At 38.9% G+C, this 21,504-nt stretch overlaps 1 protein-coding gene across 3 annotated transcripts in view; it reads right to left on the reverse strand.

Annotated features, from left to right (window-relative positions):
- Positions 1–4,701: 4,701 nt before the first annotated feature.
- Positions 4,702–21,504, reverse strand: part of LIN9 (lin-9 DREAM MuvB core complex component) — a 78,586-nt gene continuing 61,783 nt past the window's right edge. For all 3 annotated transcript variants that reach the window (XM_012459809.2, XM_012459810.2, XM_064383571.1), the window contains 4 exons: positions 12,911–13,036; positions 7,223–7,402; positions 6,980–7,077; positions 4,702–6,170 (listed from right to left, as the gene is read on the reverse strand). In XM_012459809.2, the coding sequence (XP_012315232.1) occupies positions 6,065–6,170; positions 6,980–7,077; positions 7,223–7,402; positions 12,911–13,036 (510 nt within the window). In that variant the 3' untranslated portion in view covers positions 4,702–6,064. The remainder of the gene's footprint in view (positions 6,171–6,979; positions 7,078–7,222; positions 7,403–12,910; positions 13,037–21,504) is intronic.

A 21,504-nucleotide genomic window follows, 5' to 3' on the forward strand; every position in this document is an offset into this window, starting at 1 on the left:
AGACATTTCTAAAAGTTTCTGCAGATGTGGTTTTTAGCCGGTAATCAATATTCTATCAGCAGGTCACTGAGCTGAGAAATTTAGTTTGATTAAAAACATATTTTTGCTTGAATGTTTAGTAATATTTTGTAAGTATTTTGGCTTTGGGAGATTTCTCTTTACAATTTATAATTCTAAATGTATGTAAATAACTATTTCTAAGTTAGTCTAAGATTAAAATATTTTGATACTTTGAGAGTTTTCAAACTCCTTTAGAGTCAAAGGAAATGGTTTGTGCATGAGGTAACTACAGGTGAGGTTTCTTTGTAAACTGCGCTTTAAAGTAGGCTCATGGGATGCCATGGCTATGAGGACCAGAACATCTTTTTTGAGACAAAGTCTTGCTCTGTCACCCACGGTGGAGTGCAGTGGCACAATCTCAGCTCACTTCAACCTCCACCTCCTGGGTTCAAGCAATTCTCCTGCCTCAGTCTCCTGAGTAGCTGGGACTACAGGCATGCACCGCCATGCCTGGCTGATTTCTGTATTTTTAGTAGAGACGGGGTTTCACTAGGACTTCATGTCTCGATGGTTACTAGAAGAGCCCGAACTATGCTGAATGTCCTAGAGACTATACATGCCAGATGCCCTCATTTTCATAGAAATGTCATTCAAGTGGTTTGTACTTTTCTTTTTTCTTTTTTTGAGACAGATTCTTGCTCTGTTGCCCAGGCTGGAGTGTAGTGGCATGATCTCAGCTCACTGCAACCTCCGCCTCCTGGTTTCAAGCAATTCTCCCTGCCTTAGCCTCCCGAGTAGTTGGGATTACAGGCACTCACCACCATGCCTGGCTAAATTTTGTATTTTTAGTAGAGACAGGGTTTTACCATGTTGGCCAGGCTGGTCTCGATCTCCTGTCCTCAGGTGATTTGCCTGCCTCGGCCTCCCAAAGTGCTGGAATAACAGGTGTGAGCCACTGTGTCTGGCCTGTACTTTTTTAGAGTAGCAAACCCACCATTTAAAACAACTAAGAGCTGGGTAGTAGAGCAAGACTGTGTCAAAAAACACCACCACATACAAAAATTAGCTGGGTGTGGTGGCGGATGCCTGTAACCCCAGCTACTCGGGAGGCTGAGGCAGGAGAATTGCTTGAACCCGGAAGGTGGAGGTCGCAGTGAGCCAAGATCACATCACTGCACTCCAGCCTGGCGACAGAGCAAGACTCCATCTCAAACAACAACAGCAGCAGCAACAACAAACAACTAAGAGTTTCCAAGCACTTGGAAGTTGAGGAAAAAAGCGAGCGAGCAAGCGACCAAGAGGTCGGGCACGGTAGCTCGTGCCTGTAATTCCAGCACTTTGGGAGGCTGAAGTGGGAGGTTTGCCTGACTCCAGGAGTTTGAGACCAGTCTGGGCAAGATAGCAAGACGCTGTCTATATATGTATTTCCAAAAAAAAGGCCGGTTGCGGTGGTTCACACTGTAATTCCAGCACTTTGGGAGGCTGAGGTGGGTGGATCACGTGAGGTCAGAAGTTCGAGACCAGCCTGGCCAACATGGTGAAACCTGTCTCTACTAAAAATACAAAAATTAGCCAGTGTGGTGACAGGCACCTGTAGCCCCAGCTACTTCGGAGACTGAGGCAGGAGAATTGCTTGAACCCAGGAGGTTGCAGTAAGCCGAGACTGGGCCACTGCACTCCATCCAGCCTGGGTGACAGAGTGAGACTCCGTCTGAAAAAAAAAAAATAGCCAAGTATGGTGGCATGTGCCTGTGGTCCCAGCTACTCAGGAGGCTGACATGAGAAGACTGCTTGAGTTCAGTTCGAGGCTGCAGTGAGCTATGAGCGTGCCATTGCACTGAACCTGAGTGACAGAGTGAGACCTTGTACCTGCCATTCCCCCAATAAAAAGCAACCAAAACAACGTAGCTGAGGCTTTAGCAGCCAACTGTACTTCTCAATTCTTTGAAAACTGTTTGAAACCAGAAATGAGCTGATTAACATTAGCTGTTGACTTTGTGCTCAGGGCCTATCCTGCAGGTGCTCAGGGGGTCTCACGATCACAGAGCTTTTACATTTAAACTTGTGACATGGCCAAATGAGATACTACAAATACATTCACAAAACTGAAAGACATATAATGCTTTAAACTTATGGTCCAAACACAAAACAAAACAAAACAAAAATAAATAAACTTACGGTCCATTAAGAATCACACTTAAGAACGAATCTTGTAATTATTGTATTATTGCTTTTATATTGTCTTATGTTGCTTCCTCAGTGAACAACTGTAAAAATCTACAAATATGTAAATCCTGTTGTCACATTTTAAATTGTGGGATCTTCTAAGAAGTAGCCTGAAGCCCTCTCAAACTCTAAGAGGCCCTAACTGCTAAATGTCTTACAGACATTATCTATTTAATCCTCACACCTACCGGGTAAGACAGGGACTAATCTTCCCACTTTAAAGATCAAGAAACTTAATCTAAGTAGTGGTTCACAATTGTAGAGCTTGTAAGTGGCATGGCCAGGACTCAGATTCAGCCCACTCCTTAGTCTACTACCATACAGTGCCTCCTACATTGCACTGGTCTTTTTAGTTAGGAATAATGATAAAGTAATGTGATAGGTTTAAAAGCAACCCCCAAGTCAGAATTTCTATATATATATATTTTTTTGAGGCGGAGTCTTGCTCTTGTTGCCCAGGATAGAGTGCAATAAATGGCACGATCTCGGCTCACTGCAACCTCTGCCTCCCAGGTTCAAGCAATTCTCCTGCCTCAATTCTCCTGCCTCAGCCTCCCAAGTAGCTGGGATTACAGGCACCCACCACCATGCCCAGCTAAATTTTTTTTTTTTTGTATTTTTAGTAAAGATGGGGTTTTGCCATGTTGGCCACTCTGGTCTCAAACTCCTGACCTCATGATCCATCTGTCCACCTCGGCCCCCCAAGTGCTGGGATTACAGGCATGAGCAACCGTGCCCGGCCCCCAAGTCAGAATTTCTACATGCCAGTCATTGCTGTCTCATCTTTCAATGAAATCATCATGGAAGACCATACTCTTATTCCGATGACATTAATGTTGCTTAGAGCTTTTTTGAAACAACTCTAATTTGCCCATTCATTACACAAGTATTTATTTGTTGCCCATGAAGAGGCACTTTACCAGGACCTGGAAATGTGAACAAAAACACAAACAGTTCCTCCACTCATGGAGCAGAGGCCAGTAGGGAAACAAAAGATCTCCAAGAATTATTAATATTAAATTGCAAATGTGACAAGTGCTGGAAGGGATATATGATCTGGAGACATTGTAATAGGAGATGTATTGTGGTCAAGGAAAGCTTCCTTGAGAAAGTAATGCTGAAGGTGAGATCCGGAGGATGATCAGGAGTTACCAAGGAGAGGAGAGGGAACGCAGATACTGTACACGCGAAGACTCTGTGGAGTAGCAAGCTGATAAAAAAGTAGGGGGCGCCAGACCATGTATGGCTTTACAGGTCTTGTAAGAGTTTTGAATTTGTCCTGAAAGCCAAACGAAGACTTTAAAGGCATTTATAGACAGAGGGATAACATGATCAATTCTGCATTTTAAGATGATCCCTCTGGCTGCATTTGAAGAGGGCTGAGTAGATACTGGGAGGTAAGTTAGGAGAAAACTGCAGTGTCCAGGCTATTGATGACGGCAGCTGGGCTGCAAGTAGTGGTAATGAAGATGGAGAGATGCATGGATTCAAAAATGCTAATGGGCAAATCTTTTTGTAGATTCTCAATGGTTGTGAGTGAAAATGACTTTTGGAACCAGCTTAAAGTAACCAAATCAGAACCAAATCTATGTAAGTAAAAGCCACGTATGTGCTTGCATGTTTGCTCCATCTGGCTTTGATAGCTTTCTTTAGAGCTCCAAAAATGTGTTAAGCAGTGGCATATCATTCAAATCAATCTATGGCTGATCCAACATGAGTACTCTGAAATCTAGATTTCTTCCTAAACAGAAATAAAGTTCAACTATAGTCTTCCACACAGTTTCTGCTGTCAACACATGAAGGCATTGAAAAACAAATGGTGCTCAATTAAATATGTGTGAAATTAGGTACTATTTCAGCATGACAAGTAAGCCTTAAGAAATGTAAGAGGCCAGACAGGTGGTTCACGCCTGTAATCCCAGCACTTTGGGAGGCTAAGGTAAGTGGATACTTGAGGTCAGGAGTTGGAGACCAGCCTGACCAATATGATGAAACTCTTTCTACTAAAAATTAGCTGGGAATGGTAGCATGCACCTGTAATCCCAGCTACTCAGGAGGCTGAGGTGGGAGGGTCCCTTGAACTGGGGAGGCGGAGGTTGCAGTGAGCCTAGATTGCACCACTGCACTACAGCCTGGGTGACAGAGGGAGACCCTATCTCAAAAAAAAAAAAAAAGAAAAAGAAAAAAGAAAAAAGGCACAAAATACCCAATTCTAGGTAGAATATATTAAAATCAACCTTTCACTAGGTCTGTACTAGGCCAAATAACTTACTTGCTTAATACCATACCACTGGATGGTATCGTATGGTAATAAATAAAATCTAACCATTGGATGGTACTTCAGAGTGACTTGGTAATTAATCTGTACTGCTTCCCCTAAAAATGTAATTTAATGGAAATGACAATTCTTCAAAACTTTTTAAACAGAAGGAATGCATATCAATTTGAATTAATTAAATGAAAATATAGGAAATATTAATTTTCATAGATCAATTTATTTAGAATTACAAATATTAAGAATAGAAGATTTATGCATTTAATTAACATAACAGTTTAGCTAAATATAAACTCTGCACTAAAGTTCTGCAGTGGCACAATACCAACAAAGAATACGGAAGCATTTTTAAACTATACAAAAATTTGAAATGGAAAATAATCTTGTTTCAGTTTTATTATACATTAACATATAAAAAGTCTCATTTGATGAGACATCTAAAGGAATTAAAATCACCTCTACAGCTATATCTTAAACTCCAAATTTGAAAACAATTTATATTTTGACTTTATAATATTCTATATTAAAGAAAATTCCAAATACATACTTTTTACAAGATTAACATTTTAGGCAGGATTTTCCTAAAAAAGAAAAACCACCAAAACAAACCTTTCTTCTGCATTTCACAGCACTGGTTATTATATTTGTTTTCCTTATAAAATCTTTTTACTTTACAAATTGTGTACTGTTGGATTTTAACCAGTAATCTGGTTTAAAAGTTGTGCAAATAAACAAAAAAAAAAATATGAAAATAGTGTGTGTGTTATCAGTCTTTTTTTTTTTTTTAAATAAATCTCATAACAATAGCACTTCTGACCTGAACTGATGGGAAGATATGCCAAATCCATTTGCAGAAATTTAGCATTTTGCAGTTATGTTTTTCCCCCTATTCCTTCATTTTATTTCAACAGACAAACAACAAAGATTTCTTTTATATAAGTTATGATAAATTTAAATATTTATTATTATAAAATGATCTATAGAACCATGTCACATTGCAAGTATATATCACATATACCTGTAAAGTCCATATTTCCCATCTATATTTCAGTGGCTTTCCTTAAAACTAGGACTTCCCACACTTCATGATGTTATCTTTTGAAGACTGAGACGGTGATTAACTAAATCAAGTGGAGTTGTAATTTTCTGGATGGAATTTCCACATTGCCACCGACATGAACAAAAAGACCAGGTTTCTTCAGACTCTCCATCGCAGCAGTTGTCTGAGTGTCTCCATGTGTTGCGGTGAATTCATGCACGTTAAAAAAATGGTCAATGCATTCTTCCATGAAATTATATTATGTTCAGATATTTTCAGTTCAAAATATTTGCTAATATAAACACATGTAACATAAGCAATGCTACTGCATTTGAATAATAAAAGAAAAATAAATATAATGCTGGTCAGCAATGCTGGTTTAAGAAGCAGTACAGTCTATTAAAATGCCTTATTTGGAGATTTAAATTTCCCTTGTTTTCCAGCAGTTAGGTTATTTGGTGTTGGAAGCCTATATAAAGGAAAAGAACAATGTCCTGTGCAGTTGGAATAATGAAATCTTCTACTCAGTCTCTGTTGGTGTTATTTGCTGCAAAGGCATGTAAGTTTCCCATCTGGCTCAGGCCACTCTGAATATGTGCAACATGGATTTCTACATTATTCTGAAAGCAACTAAAGAAAGAAGAAACATGGTTAACAACTTTATTTCAAAAAATTAAGAAAAAAGTTTTTAAAAAGGAGAGCTGAATTTTACTTAGGAAACAGCTATGATAAATCTTAGAGAAGGAATAAATCTCCTCTACTATATTAGCCATAATTCTACTTCAGTAGTAATTGAACAAATACGCTCTAAAGAAGCAAAGGAGCCATGGGGAGCTGGAAGGAGAGGATGAGCCTCTCACTGACTGGGGAAGCTCAACTTCTAAGCTGAACCTCTATGCTAACCCCAAACCTAAATATACCTCCTAATTTCTTTATATACAAAATTTATGTGAAATTTCTATTCTGTCAACAGGCTGGATATAAGTGAAAAGCTCTTAAAAATATATTTAATGGGGCCGGGCGCGGTGGCTCACGCCTGTAATCCCAGCACTTTGGGAGGCCGAGGCGGGTGGATCACGAGGTCAAGAGATCGAGACCATCCTGGTCAACATGGTGAAACCCCATCTCTACTAAAAATACAAAAAATTAGCTGGGCATAGTGGCGTGTGCCTGTAATCCCAGCTACTCAGGAGGCTGAGGCAGGAGAATTGCCTGAACCCAGGAGGCAGAGGTTGCAGTGAGCCGAGATCGCGCCATTGCACTCCAGCCTGGGTAACAAGAGCGAAACTCCATCTCAAAAAAAAAAAAATATATATATATATATATTTAATGGAGAATAACATATGAGTACTTCACAAATATGCATAATTCTTAAAACTTGTACTGAAAACCACTATGAACTTCACATTAAAAAGATTAGAGTGTATCTAACAAATTACCTGATATTAGAAGCATCTATTGTACTCTTGATATCATTTAATGAGTCTGTAAGTGATTTGAATTCAAAGGAATTCAGGTCTCCTCCTTCTGCTAGACACTAAAGGGAAAAAAAATTTCAAAATTTAATTGAATTATAGCTCAAATATAAAATACCTGATATAATCAATGAATTAATTTCTTGGCAATAAATCAGAATGGGTTGCTTTATGTCAAATTAAGAAAATATTTTCTCTAAGATTTACCTTAATTTGTAACAAAATAGCTGTAAGCCTGGAGATTAAGTCTGTCAGATTTTCATTTTCAACACAGGGCTGTCCTGTTGAGGAATTTGCATGCCGAACAATTTCCTGTGCTTCTTCCTCACACCTGCGTCTCATATCTGTCGGCTGATCTGCAGGCTGCAGCCCCTGGTCTGGAGCAAGCTGAATACAGATGATTGAACCATGAGATGCATGTTCGAGAAGCCATGATTATTTCTGTATGTGTTTGTGCCCTCTTTTCAGATTTTAATTTTTATAAAACTAGCATTTAAAACTAAAGTGGTACTCTTACCTTTGAAGGTTTTTTCCTTTAACAGTTTCTAATTTGTTTCTATTTGTTGTAACTTTTAATTTTGATACAATTTCAAACTTCTAAAAAAAGTTAAAAGAATAAAACAAAGAACTCTTGATAACATTTACTTAGATTCACTGTTTATGTTTTACTACATTTGATCTGCCATTTGATCTCTCTGTGAATGTGTAATTTTTTCCCTTAGTAATTTAAGTTGGAAACATTGTGCCTTATTACCTCTAATCACTCGTTTGTATTTCTTTGATATTTTTGAAGAGTAGGAGCCAATTATTTTGTGTAATATCCCTCAACTTAGGTTTGTCTTGTTTCTTTATGATTAGACTGAAGTCACGCATTTTTTGGCAGAAATACTACAAAAGCGATGCTGAGTTCTTTGACATCTTTATTAGAAGGCACTTGATGTTGACCTGTCCCATTACTGGTGATGTTATCTTTGGTCACTTGGTTAAGTAGTTAAGTGTCTGCCAGATTTTCCTACAGTAAAGGATTTCTTTTTTGTAAGTACTAAGTAGTTGTGAAGAGATACCTTGAGGCTATGTAAACATCCTATTTGTCATCAAACTTTTACCTACCAATTTTAGCATCTGTTGATAATTCTTGTCTGTATCAATCATAACTATGATGGTTGCAAAACAGTGTTTTTCTCATTCTTAACACTGCTTCTCTATTTATTACATGGCATTTTACTACAAAGTAGTTTCCCTTAAAAAATGCATTAATGTTAGTATGAACCCATACTGAAGTTAATTTTATTCTATGGGTTATAATCTCTTACTATATTTATTCTGAAGCTCAAATTGTCAAATTGTCCCAGATTTGGCCAGTGGGAACCCTGTCAAGATGGCTCTTTTTGACACGTCCCCATAATTTGGGGGCACATTTTACTTCCTTGGCATAATAAGGTGGGCCAGGCTCATCTTCTTTCTCTGCCCCAGGTCTGAGTCTAGGTGCATTCTTTGCTATTAGGGTGTAATTGCTTTTAGCTCTCTCAGCAGACATATACATTGACTTATACCTATTTTATAAAGATAAAATAAACCATGAATTAATAGTGATTCACCCATTCCAATCTAATGCCACGAGTTTCACTCTAGTCTCCCCTCTCTTCATAACTGCCTTCTTCAACAGTGAGAAACGTGGCTCCTGTTATCCACAATACATATATATATATATATATATATTTTTTTTTTTTTTTTTGAGGCAGTCTCACTCTGTCACCCAGGCTGGAGTGGAATGGTGCGATCTCGGCTCACTGCAACCTCTGCCACCCATGTTCAAGCGATTCTCCTGCCTCAGCCTCCTGAATAGCTGGAATTACAGGTGCCTGCCACCACGCCTGGCTAATTTTTGTACTTTTAGTAGAGATGGGGTTTCACCATGTTGGCCAGGCTGGTTTTGAACTCCTGACTTTAGGTGATCCATCTGACTCAGCCTCCCAAAGTGCTGGGATTACAGGCATGAGCCACTGTGCCCAGGATCAATATACTTATTTGCTCATTTGCTCAGTCCTAGAGTACACAGTAAGAGTTTCAGAACTGTTATGCATGTCACCAAGAGAAAAAATTCTACTAACTAAAATTCAGTGTTTATTTAAACTTTGGTTTAGACTAAGGGTATACAGTCAAAATACAGGTTGAGTATTCCTTATCCAAAATGCTTAGGATTAGAATTGTTTTGGATTTAGGATTTTTTCAAATTTTAGAATATTTGTGTTATACTTACTGGTTGAGAACCCCAAATAGAAAACTCCAAAATCTGAAATGCTTCAAATGCATTTCCTTTGAGTTTCACTTTGGCACTCAAAAAAATATGGATTTTGGAGCATTTCAGACTTGGGATGCTCAACCTATGCTATGTTCAAGCTATTTAAATCAGTTTTTATCCCCTTCAGTGATAGCAAGTTTACATCACTCCTTTGAAATATAGTTAGGTTCGTTTATTTCTGTTTGTTTTCCACTTTACAGTTTACTTGTATTTGTTGGGGAAACAAGCGCTCAGAAAAATGTCACTCCTTCTTACTCACCAACTCTTACCCCAGTTCCAAATTAGTTTCTGGTGTACCCTTTCTGTGTTTCCTTTTGAAAAAATTAAGTTGACACATATATATTGTATTTCCACTTATTTCCTACTCCAAAGGTAATATACTTGGGAATATACATGTGTATTTTTTGTATTTGCTTTTTGCACCTAATAACATATCCTGGAAATCACTCCATAACAGTAAGTAGAGAGCTTCCTCTCTTACAGCAGCATAGTACAGCAGGATGTACCATAAATAATTTAGTCAGTTCCTTATGTGTGGGCATGTATGTTTTTTTCTAATATTTTATAATTACTAATAATGCTTCAGTGAATAACTGTATCCTCTAATACCTTACTAAAATTTTAATTCAGGCATACATAAATACGTAAAATACGCAAATCATAAAGTGTACAGATTAATGAGTTGTCACAAATCAAGCATGCCTGAGAAGTCAGCAACTAGATTAAGAACTGCAATATAGGCCGGGCGCGGTGGCTCAAGCCTGTAATCCCAGCACTTTGGGAGGCCGAGGCGGGTGGATCACGAGGTCAAGAGATCGAGACCATCCTGGTCAACATGGTGAAACCCCGTCTCTACTAATACAAAAAATTAGCTGGGCACGGTGGCGCGTGCCTGTAATCCCAGCTACTCAGGAGGCTGAGGCAGGAGAATTGCCTGAACCCAGGAGGCGGAGATTGCGGTGAGCCGAGATCGCGCCATTGCGCTCCAGCCTGGGTATCAAGAGCGAAACTCCGTCTCAAAAAAAAAAAAAAAAAAAAAAAAAAAAGAACTGCAATATTACCAAAGTCCCAGATACTTCAATAATGCCATCTTCCAGTACTACCTCCCTCAGGGTAACCACCATCCTGGCTTCTAGCATCATAGATTACCTTTTGAGCTTTATAAAAAGAGAATCATACATTATATATTCTCTTGTGTCTGACTTTATTTATTCAACATTGTATTCGTGAGATCCATCCATGGCACTGAGTTGTAGTCAAGTTCATTCATTCTCATTGCTGAGCAGTAATTCCACTGTGTAATTGTAATTATACCATGTTTATTGGTCCATTGTAGTACTGACGGGTATTTGGGTAGTTTCTGATTTCTGGCTATAATGAACAATGATGCTATGAACATTCTAGTATATGTATTTTGGTAAATACATGTTGATACATCTTTTTGGTATATTGAGTAGAATTGCTTAGTCATAGTGTCCTCTCAGAAATGTTCTTATTATTTTTTTAGAGATGGGGTTTCACCATGTTGGCCAGGCTAGTCTCGAACTCTTGACCTCAGGTGATCCGCCCACCTTGGCCTCCCAAAGTGCTGGCATTACAGGCATGAGCCACTGCGCCCGGCTGACGTGTTATTTTTAAAATCTATATTATAGTTCCATAAGAGCTTTGAGAAGATTAAATCACTTTACTTCCTTAGGAAAGGAGCCTATCTCAAATGGCCTTGGCTACTACAAAAAGATTGATGAGCAATCCGTTTCTGCATGTACCATCCTGTTATGTGTCATCCTGGACTGCATAGTCTGCATGTCTTGTGAATAGTTGCCTAGTCCAAGGGAGAAAATCTATTACTAATACAATGCATATTGTTAGGTGGATGACTGACAACTATCAGGAAAATAAGCCAACTGTTTAAAAATCTGTTATCATGGCCAGGTGCAGTGGCTCATGCCTTTACAGCTCTTTGGTAGGCTGAGGAGGGTGGATCACCTGAGGTCAGGAGTTCGAAACCAGCCTGGCGGATAACCTGAGGTCAGGAGTTTGAGACCTCAGGTTTTGTATTTTTATTGTAAAAATACAAAATATTAGCCGGGCCTGGTGGTGCGCACCTGTAGTCCCAGCTACCGGAAGGCTGAGGCAGAAGAATTGCTTGAACCCGGGAGGTGGAGGTTCCAGTGAGCCGAGATTGCACCATTGCACTCCAACCTGGGCAACAGAGTAAGGCTCCGTCTCAAAAAAAAAAAAAAAGAATCTGACATCACAAGTAGAGGTGGCTTTCCTGGAAACACACAACCCCAAAGTGTGCAAATGCAGGAGCATCCTAAACTCACCTGAATCATTTTAATTCTTACCCTGTAGTAAGAAACTCAAATTTTAGATGAAACTGTTGAACCACTTTCATATATATAATCACATGTGAATGAAAATTCACAAATAACCTTGTGATCTATGTATTTGAAATTCAAGAATTCATAGTTCTAATGCTAATTTAAAGTTTAAAAGAGAAGGCAACAAAATTATATAGCCAGCACAATCAGAACTGTATGAGAAAAAGCATGCATTGTTTAACACACACACACACACACACACACACACACACACACACACACACACGACTAGGGAGAAATAAACAAAAATTTGGTCTCTGGCGCTGGGCACAGTGGCTTAAGCCTATAATCTCAGTACTTTGGAAGGCCAAGGTGGGAGATCGCTTGAGACCATGAGTTTGAGACCAACCTGGGCAACACAGTGAGACTTCATCTCTACAAAAATAAATAAACAGGGCATGTCGTGTACCTGGAGTTCCAGCTACTCAGGAGGCTGAGGTAAGGGGACAGCTTGAGCCTGGGAAGTTGAGGCTGAGTTAGTCAAGATTGCAAGACTGCACCACTGTACTCCAGCCTGGTCAACAGAGCAAGACCCTGTCTCCAAAAAAAAAAAAAAAAGAAAAAGAAAAACAAAAAAGAAGCACCAACAAAATTTGGTCTCTGGGGTAGTGGAATTAAGAGTAATTAGTTTTCCGGATTTTTCCAAATTTTTTTGGAGAGCTTTATCATTTGTAACTTGAACCGAAAAACTCAGAACTGACAGCTTTCTGTGTATAAAGTAGTCTTCAACACTGATGCTGGGAGGAATAAGAAACTTTATATAACACAGTTCTGCTAAAGGACTTTATAAAGATACTGGCTTGGTATAGATTTTCTTTTTCTTTTTCTTTTTTTTTTTGAGACAGAGTCTCGCTCTGTCGCCTAGGCTGGAGTGCAGTGGCGCAATCTTGGCTCACTGCAACAATCTCTGCCTCCCAAGTTCAAGTAATTTTCCTGACTCAGCCTCCTGAGCAGCTGGGATTACAGGCACACACCACCACACCTGGCTAATCTTTGTATTTTTAGTAGAGACAGGGTTTCACCATGTTGGTCAGGCTGGTCTTGAACTCCTGACCTCATGATCTGCCCACCTTGGCCTTCCAAAATGCTGAGATTACAGGCATGAGCCACCACCCCTGGCCTGGCTTGGTATGGATTTTCTAAAGTGTGAAGGTAAAAGTATTAAGGTTCAAAGAAAAATACGGAGGGAAATCTATACATATCACTTACCTCATAGCAATACTGTTGAACTTTATGCAAAACTTTATTTAGGTCCTTGTTCAGTTGTTCAAGCTCTAGAACAATAGTTGCATATCTCCGCTGAAATTCAATGCTGATGGGCATGGAATATGATTTCTGAGAAAAAAAATCAGATCTTGGTAAGAATTTGTTTTTTAGCAATGCAATTTCAACGATCTAAAAGGAGATTTGACTTATCTAAAAAGCAAACTAAAGGTTATTAAATGTCTGTTCTAATTGTTATAGTTCTTGTCTGTGATAATGACACTGTTATTTAGGAGACTGTCCTTGTTCATTGGAACATCATGTCTGCCATTTGCTTTTTTGAAAAGGAGATCTTACATGGAGATAAATGAAGCGAAATGTTAATTGATAAATGTGTATGCAATGTTCGTTGTATTAGTCTTTCAACTTTTTCATAGGATTGTTAGTTGTTAAACTGTATGTCCTCATTTGAAACATTCTAGTTTTTTAAACCAATTGATGCTGTACCTGGAATCAATTCAGTATAGCATAATTGTTTAAGAGCATAATTGCTTAAGAGCATGAGAAACAGATGATATATATTCAAATTCCACCTCTATCACCATCTAGCTGTGTGATGTTAAGCAAGTTCCTTAATCTTTCTGTGCCTTGTGTTCCTCAACTGCAAAATTCGGATAATAAGAATATCTACCTAGTGGGGTTGTTGCAAAGATTAAATGAGATAATAATGTTAGCACAGTGCCTCCCACATAGCAAATGCTCAATGAATATTAACTTTTATCATTCCATATATGCTCTCTACCAACAAGTGTTAATGGACTTCAATGCCATTTCCTTCCCTCTCTTCACAGTACTTCCAATAAATTATACTCTCCATTTCATTCCTGCTAAAAATGCTGGCAATGAAAGCTCTCTAGCTAAGGATAATTTAACCACATTTTTTTCCCAGAGGATTTCTGAGAAAGCATACTGTCATGTACTGAGGAAGCATACTGTCATGTACTGCTCCTTCTAATAAGTATAGATAGGGAAAAATAAACTTTCCTAGACCCAGGGATGAACTACTTATATAGGTCCCAAATAACAGAGTTACAGACTGAGCTAACAGAAAACTCAGAGGTCATCTAGTTAAGCTACGCCATTTTACAGAGAAAACTGAGGCATAGAAAATTTAAATGACTTGTTTAATAGCACATACTATTAATGATGTGATTACTTAATGATGACAACAACAGATGTACTAAGTAGAGCTGACTAATGTGCCATGCACTAAGTGTGGTTTTGTGGTTGTTTTTGAGATGGCATCTTGCTATGTTGCCCAAGCTAGACTTGAACTTATGGCCTGAAGCAATCCTCCTGCCTCAGCCTCCCAAGTAGCTCAGATTATAGGCATGTGCCATCACACCCAGCTTATTCTGAGTTTTTTTTTTTTTGAGACAGGGTTTCATTCCCATCACCCAGGCTGGAGTGCAATGACGTGATCTCTGCTCACTACAACCTCCGCCTCCTAGGATCAAGCGATCCTTTTGCCTCAGCCTCCCAAGTAGCAGGACTACAGGTATGCACCACCACACCTGGCTAATTTTTGTATTTTTAGTGGAGACAGGGTTTCACCATGTTGGCCAGGCTGGTCTTGAACTCCTGATCTCGATGCACTTGCCTTGGCCTCTCTAAGTGCGGGGATTACAGGCGTGAGCCACCACGCCTGGCCTGTTTTGTTTTTTAGAGACAGGGTCTCACTCTGTTGCCCAGGCAGGACTGTAGTAGCACAATCATAACTCAGTGCAGCCTCAAATTCCTGGACTCAAGGGATTCTCCTGTCTCAGCCTCCCAAGTAGCTTGGACTACAGGCATGTGCCACTACGCCTGGCTAATAGTCTAAGTGTTTTCAAAGGATTTCCTTGAATCCTCACAATAACCACATGAAAAGGATATTACTGTTTATTGTCTCCACTTTACATATAAGGCCCATGTACTACAGCCAGTAAGTGGTAAGCTTGTGGGATCTGAAGCCAGTTTGTAAAAGTTAGAATTCCTCTGCCACTATGGATCTGAAGCAGTAAAAGAGGAAAAGGGGAGGGAATGCCACAATGGGAGCAGGGAAGGGATAAGTTCCATGCAGACCTGGAATCATATCCAGGACATCCTACTTTTAGTTTACCTAACTGGTGCTTCCTGAATTGCTTCCTCTTCGTAAACCTCAGTTTTTGTGAAGTTAAAACCATTGGACCATTCAAAAGATTTTCTATAAGAATACAGGGATAATGCAGGACATGCTGAATATATTTTCATTTCCTTGTTGGGAACTGGGGGTTACTGAGGACATAGTGTAAAGTAAATTATAACTAAGTATTTGATCAAGCCTCTTCTCGGGGATAAGTGTATACTTTTGCAGACTCAGAACTAGTTGATCAAAATCAAAATCATTATCTCTTACAGAGAATTACTTTCGAGGGTGTCAAAAGTCTCTATCTTCATCTTTTGTGTTCAACATTTTAATGAATTACTTGAAGATGTACAAAGGGTTTACATATACAGTATCCATCAAAACAGGTAAAAAAAATGTATGAAATTGAAAGATGGCTAACGCATTACAAAATAAGGTGATGTAACTAATGAACCATAAAAATACCCCAAAACTAAACAGATATATACTTCCCTTCAAAAGTATTATCTGGTTATATATTCAACTTCTAAAAATATTTTTGAGACTCCTTTTTTCAAGCTGTTCTCAAAGTCTTTATTCTTTTTGAATATCCCCCAATGATGAAAAAAATTTCTCTTATCTTCTTAAACATCTAAAAAATGAAGTGTTAATATAGAAGAATAAATGTACAAAAATGACCAGCCAATTCTGAAAGAGAAAGACTAATGGAGGGACCTGTACTGTTAGTTATCAAACAGTGTAGTGTTGACATGGGAGACAAATGCACTAATGGGAGAGAACAGTGGCCAGTCTTTATACTAAATTCCAACATAATGTATATGTATGCCTGGCACATATGCTTGTGTATGAGTATATGCATATTCATGTTTGGAAATTTCACATATAATAAAGTTGGCCTTTCAAATCAGTGGGAAAGGATGAACTATTAATAAATTGGGACAATTAGCTATTTGAGGAAAAAAGTTACATCTCTATACTCAAATCATTCACAAAAGTAATTTTAGGATGTACTGAAGGAGTAAATATAAAAAAACTATAAAAGTATCATGAGAAGACAGGAGAATATGTTTATGAATAAGAGGTAAAGAAGCTATTTTAGCCGGGCGCGGTGGCTCATGCCTGTAATCCCAGAACTTTGGGAGGCCGAGGCGGGTGGATCACGAGGTCAAGAGATTGAGACCATCCTGGTCAACACGGTGAAACCCCATCTCTACTAAAAATACAAAAAAAAATTAGCTGGGCATGGTGGCGCATGCCTGTAATCCCAGCTACTCAGGAGGCTGAGGCAGGAGAATTGCCTGAACCCAGGAGGCGGAGGTTGCAGTGAGCCGAGATCGCACCATTGCACTCCAGCCTGGGTAACAAGAGCGAAACTCCATCTCAAAAAAAAAAACCACAACAAAAAAAGCTATTTTAAACAAGTTACAAAAAATAAAAACCAGAAAAAGGAACAGGCTGACATACAGTTGACCCTCAAACAACACAGGTTTGAATGGTGCAGGTCCACTTACGTTACTTAAATGCAGGTTTAAAAAATTTTTGTAACAGCCCACCAGATCGTATACACGTAGATTTTTTCAAAAGTTACACCGGTGTGCCTGCCTCCCCTGCCTTCCCTTCCATCTCCTCTCCCTCTTCTGCTTCTGCCACCCCTGAGACAGCAAAACCAACCCCTTCAATTCCTCTTCCTCCTCAGCCTACTCAACGTGAAGATAACAAGGATGAAGACCTTTATGATCTACTTCCACTTAATGCTGAATGTTTTCTTTACCTGATGATTTTGTTAATAACATTTCCTTTTCTCTAGCTTACTTTATGTAGGATACAGTATATAAGGCATACATAAGACATGTATTCACTTACTATTTAGGTTATCAATAAAGCTTCCGGTCAACAGTAGGCTATTAGTTAAGTTTTGGTGGAGTCAAAAGCTGTATGTGGATTTTTGACTGCTGGTGAGGGCTGCACCCCAACCCCCACATTGTTTGAGGGTCAACTGTATTGATTACACCAAAATTTAAATTTTCTGTACTATGAGAAATAATTTTGTTAATATTAATATAAATGGCCAATTAACATATAAAAAGATGCTTAATTCCACTAGTAGCCTTAGAAATACAAAATAAAACAATGAGTTATTTATATTTCACCTATCAGATTGCTAACAATTTAAGGATCTTCTAATACTAGGATTGAAGAGAGTTATCTATATTTACTAATACTATAGAGTGAAAGGCAGGATGTTATGTAGTATAACATTTATTTTAAAATGTCCACCTTGGCTGGGCGTGGTGACTTACACCTGTAATCCCAGCACTTTGGGAGGCCAAGGTGGGCGGATCACAAGGTCAGGAGTTACAGAGCAGCCTGACCAACATGGTAAAACCCCATCTCTACTAAAAATACAAAAATTAGCTGGGCATGGTGGGGCAAGTCTATAATCCCAGCTACTCAGGAGGCTGAGGCAAAAGAACTGCTTGAACCCAGGAGGCAGAGGCTGTAGTGAGCTGAGATCACGCCACTGCATTCCAGCTTGGTGACAGAGCGAGACTCCGTCTAAAAAAAAAAAAATGTCTACCTTTGGCCAGGCGAAGTGGCTCACACCTGCAATCCTTGCATTTTGGGAAGCCAATTTGGTGGATCACTTGAAGTCAGGAGTTCCAGAATATGGTGAAATCCCATCTCTACTAAAAATACAAAAATTAGCCGGGTAAGATGGCACGTGCCTGTAATCCCAGCTACTCAGGGGGCTGAGGCATGAGAATTGCTTGAACCCAGGAGGTGGAGGTTGCAGTGAGCTGAGAGTATGCCATTGCATTCCAGCCTGGGCAACAGAGTGAGACTCTGTCTCAAACAAACAAAAAAGTCCTAGCCTCAAAAAAACCCCAATAATATATATTCTATAGGTATTTATACATTAAAAAATACAAAGAAAGTAAACCACATCAAACTCAGTAAGAATGATAATTTTTAAAGAAAAGTACATTTATTTTACCCATACAATTAAAAATTATTATTATTATTATTTGAGATGGAGTCTTGCTCTGTTGCCCAGGCTGGAGTGCAGTGGTGCAATCTTGACTCACTGCAACCTCCACCTCTTGGGTTCCAGCGATTCTCCTGCCTCAGCCTCCTGAGTAGCTGGCATTACAGGCGTGGGCCGCCGTGCCAGACTAATTTTTGAATTTTTACTAGAGACGAGGTTTCACCATGTTGGCCAGGCTGGTCTTGAACTCCTGGCTTCAAGTGATCTGCCCATCTTGGCCTCCCAAAGTGGTGGGGATTACAGGCATGAGCCACCATGCCTGGCCTAAAACTTACTTTGGGATGCTGAGGTTGGCAGATCACTTGAGGCAGGAGTTAAAGATCAGCCTGGCCCACATAGTGAAACCCTGTCTCTACCAAAAATATAAAAAATTAGCCGGGCACAGCAGCGGATGCCTGTAATCACAGCTGCTTGGGAGGCTGAGGCAGGAGAATTGCTTGAATCTGGGAGGCAGAGGTTGCAAAGAGCCGAGATGGTGCCACTGCACTCCAGCCTGGGGGACAGCATTAGACTCCGTCTCAATAAATAAATAAATAAAATAAAATAAAAAACAAAATAAGGCAAAAATATGACATCAAATTAGGCCTGTATGTATAAGGTGAGGCATTTGAACCATTAGAAATAACAAATACATTCTGATAAAAAAACAAGTATGATCACAAAGTAATAAAAAATTTTCTTGTGTGTCTTATAGGTTGATGCTGAAGGCAAACAGTCTGTAAAAATATGAGTTTTTAGGGGACAAGATGGAAAATATCAGATTTAGCAATTCATGATTAAGGGTGTGGATTGATTTGACTAGTCCTCGACAGATATTCATTTAACCATTTACAATTTTTTGCTATTACAAACAACACTGTGATGAACATCCTTGGAATCCTGCACATCTTTGGAATAATGCTCTAAAAGTAAAATCTCTGGCCCATCAATATGGCCAAGCTACCTTCCAAAAAGTCTTCAATTAACTTATATTCCCACCTAGAATGTATAAAATGTGCTCACTTCTTCACCTGTTCACTAATGCTTTATTTGAAATATTTACAAATCTGATGGGAAGACCAGTAATATTTAGTATGAATAGGAACAGAAGATGGTAGAAATGTAGGTTGTTTTCAAATTACTTTTTTATTTTGTTTTACGTGCACAGATTGTGTAATGATCAAGTCAGAACAAGAGACCTTGAAATGGATTTTAAAACTATTAAAAATAAAGTTGGAGATAAAACCAGATGATAATTTTGAAGAGGAGTATATATCCATTTTGTTTTAGAGTTTTTTCATAGTTCATTAGTCACATCACTCTATTTGGTAACGTCAGCCATCTCTCAACTTTGTCTATTTTTTTTTTGTTGTTGAGACAGAGTCTTACTCTGTTGCCCAGGCTTGAGTGCAGTGGTGTGATCTCGGCTCACTCCAACCTCCGCCTCCTGGGTTCAAGGAATTCTCCTGCCTCTGCCTCCTGAGTAGCTAGGATTACAGGGTCATGCCACCAGACCCAGCTAATTTTTGTATTTTTAGTAGAGATGGGGTTTCACCATGTTGCCACGCTGGTCTCGAACTCCTGACCCTCAAGTGATCCACCCGCCTCAGCCTCCCAAAGTGCTGGGATTACAGGTGTGAGCCACTGTGCCTGGCTACTTGGTACATTTTTATGTATACCGTATATGTAAAACCCTTTGTCCATCTTTAAGTGATTCATTAAAATACTGAACACAGAAGATGTAGAGACTCTGACACCCTCAAAAAAAATTCTCTGTAGGAGATACTGAGTGTTTAATAATTTTCATTTTGATTAACTAGTTCTGAGCCTGCAAAAGTATACATGTATTCTCAAGAACAGGCCTGATCAAATATAGTTATAATTTATGTTACACTATGTCTTCGGTAACCCTCAAGTCTCATTCGAAAAGATAATTCCAATCTGAAAGACAAATACCTCATATTCTTACTCATGTGGAAGCTAAAAAAAAACTTGAACTCATGGAGATGGAGAATAGAATGAATAGAAACCAAAGGGTGTGAGGAGGAAATGAAGAGAGGTTGTTAAATGGGTGCAAACAGAATAAATAAGTTATAATGTTTGATAGCAGACTAGAGTGACTATAGCAAAAATATATATTTCAAAATAGAAGAGAGGATTTTAAATGTTATAATCACATTAGAGATAATAAATACTCAAGGTAATATCCTGACTATTTACATATATAGATTGTGTAATGATCAAGTCAGAGTATTTTGGATAATACTCCCCCTCCCACCTTCTGGTATCTATCATTCTATTCTCCATCTCCATGAGTTCAAGTTTTTTTTTAGCTTCCACATGAGTAAGAATATGAAATATTTGTCTTTCTTTGCTTGGGTTATTGCACTTAAAATAATGACCTCCAGTTCCATCCAGGTGGCTGCAAATGACAGGATTTCATTAGTTCTTACGGAGAAATAGTATTCTATTTCTTTATTCATTTATCCATTGATGGACACTTAGGCTGATTGCATATCTTTGCTATTGTAAATAGTGCTATTATAACCATGTGAATGCAGGCATCCCTTTGATATAGTGATTTTCTTTTCCTTTGGATAGACACCCAGTAGTGGGACTGCTGGATCGTATGGTGGTTCTGTTTTTAGTTGTTTGAGGAATATCCATATGTTGTACATAGTGGTTGTACTAATTTGCATTCCCACCAACAGTGTATAAGAGTTTCCTTTTCTCCACATCCTTGCCAGCATCTGTTATTTTTTTGCCTTTTTAATAACAGTCATCCTAACTGGGGTAAGATGATATCTCATTGTGGCTTTGATTTGCATTTTCCTGATGATGAGTGATGTTGAGCATTTTTTTTTTTTTTTTGAGATGGAGTCTCATTCTGTCCCCCAGGCTGGAGTACAGTGGTAGGATCTCAGCTCACTGTAACGGCTGCCTCCCAGGTTCAAGTGATTCTCCTGCCTTAGCCACCCATGTAGCTGGGATTACAGGCGCCCACCACCACTACAGGCACCCGGCTACTTTTTGTATTTTTAGTAGAGTCAGGGTTTTACTATGTTGGCCAGACTGGTCTTGATCTCCTGACCTCGTGATCTACCTCCCTCAGTCTCCCAAAGTGCTGGGATTACAGGTGTGAGCCACTGCACCAGCCAGAACATTTTTTCATATACTTGTTAGTTATCTTTATATCTTCCTCTGAGAACTGTGTATTCATGTCCTTTGCTCACTTTTTAATGGAATTATTATTACTTTTATTGTTGAGTTGTTCTACTTGTATATTCTGGATATTAGTCCCTTGTTGCATATATAATTTATAAATACTTTCTCCCATTCAACTGGCTGTCTCTTCACTTTGTTTTCTTTAATGTGCAGCTTTTTAGTTTAAAATTGGACCATTTGTCT

The sequence above is a fragment of the Aotus nancymaae genome, unplaced genomic scaffold (assembly GCF_030222135.1).
Source record: "Aotus nancymaae isolate 86718 unplaced genomic scaffold, 86718_ANA_hifiasm-v0.15.2.pri h1tg000032l_0, whole genome shotgun sequence".
NCBI lineage: Eukaryota > Metazoa > Chordata > Mammalia > Primates > Aotidae > Aotus > Aotus nancymaae.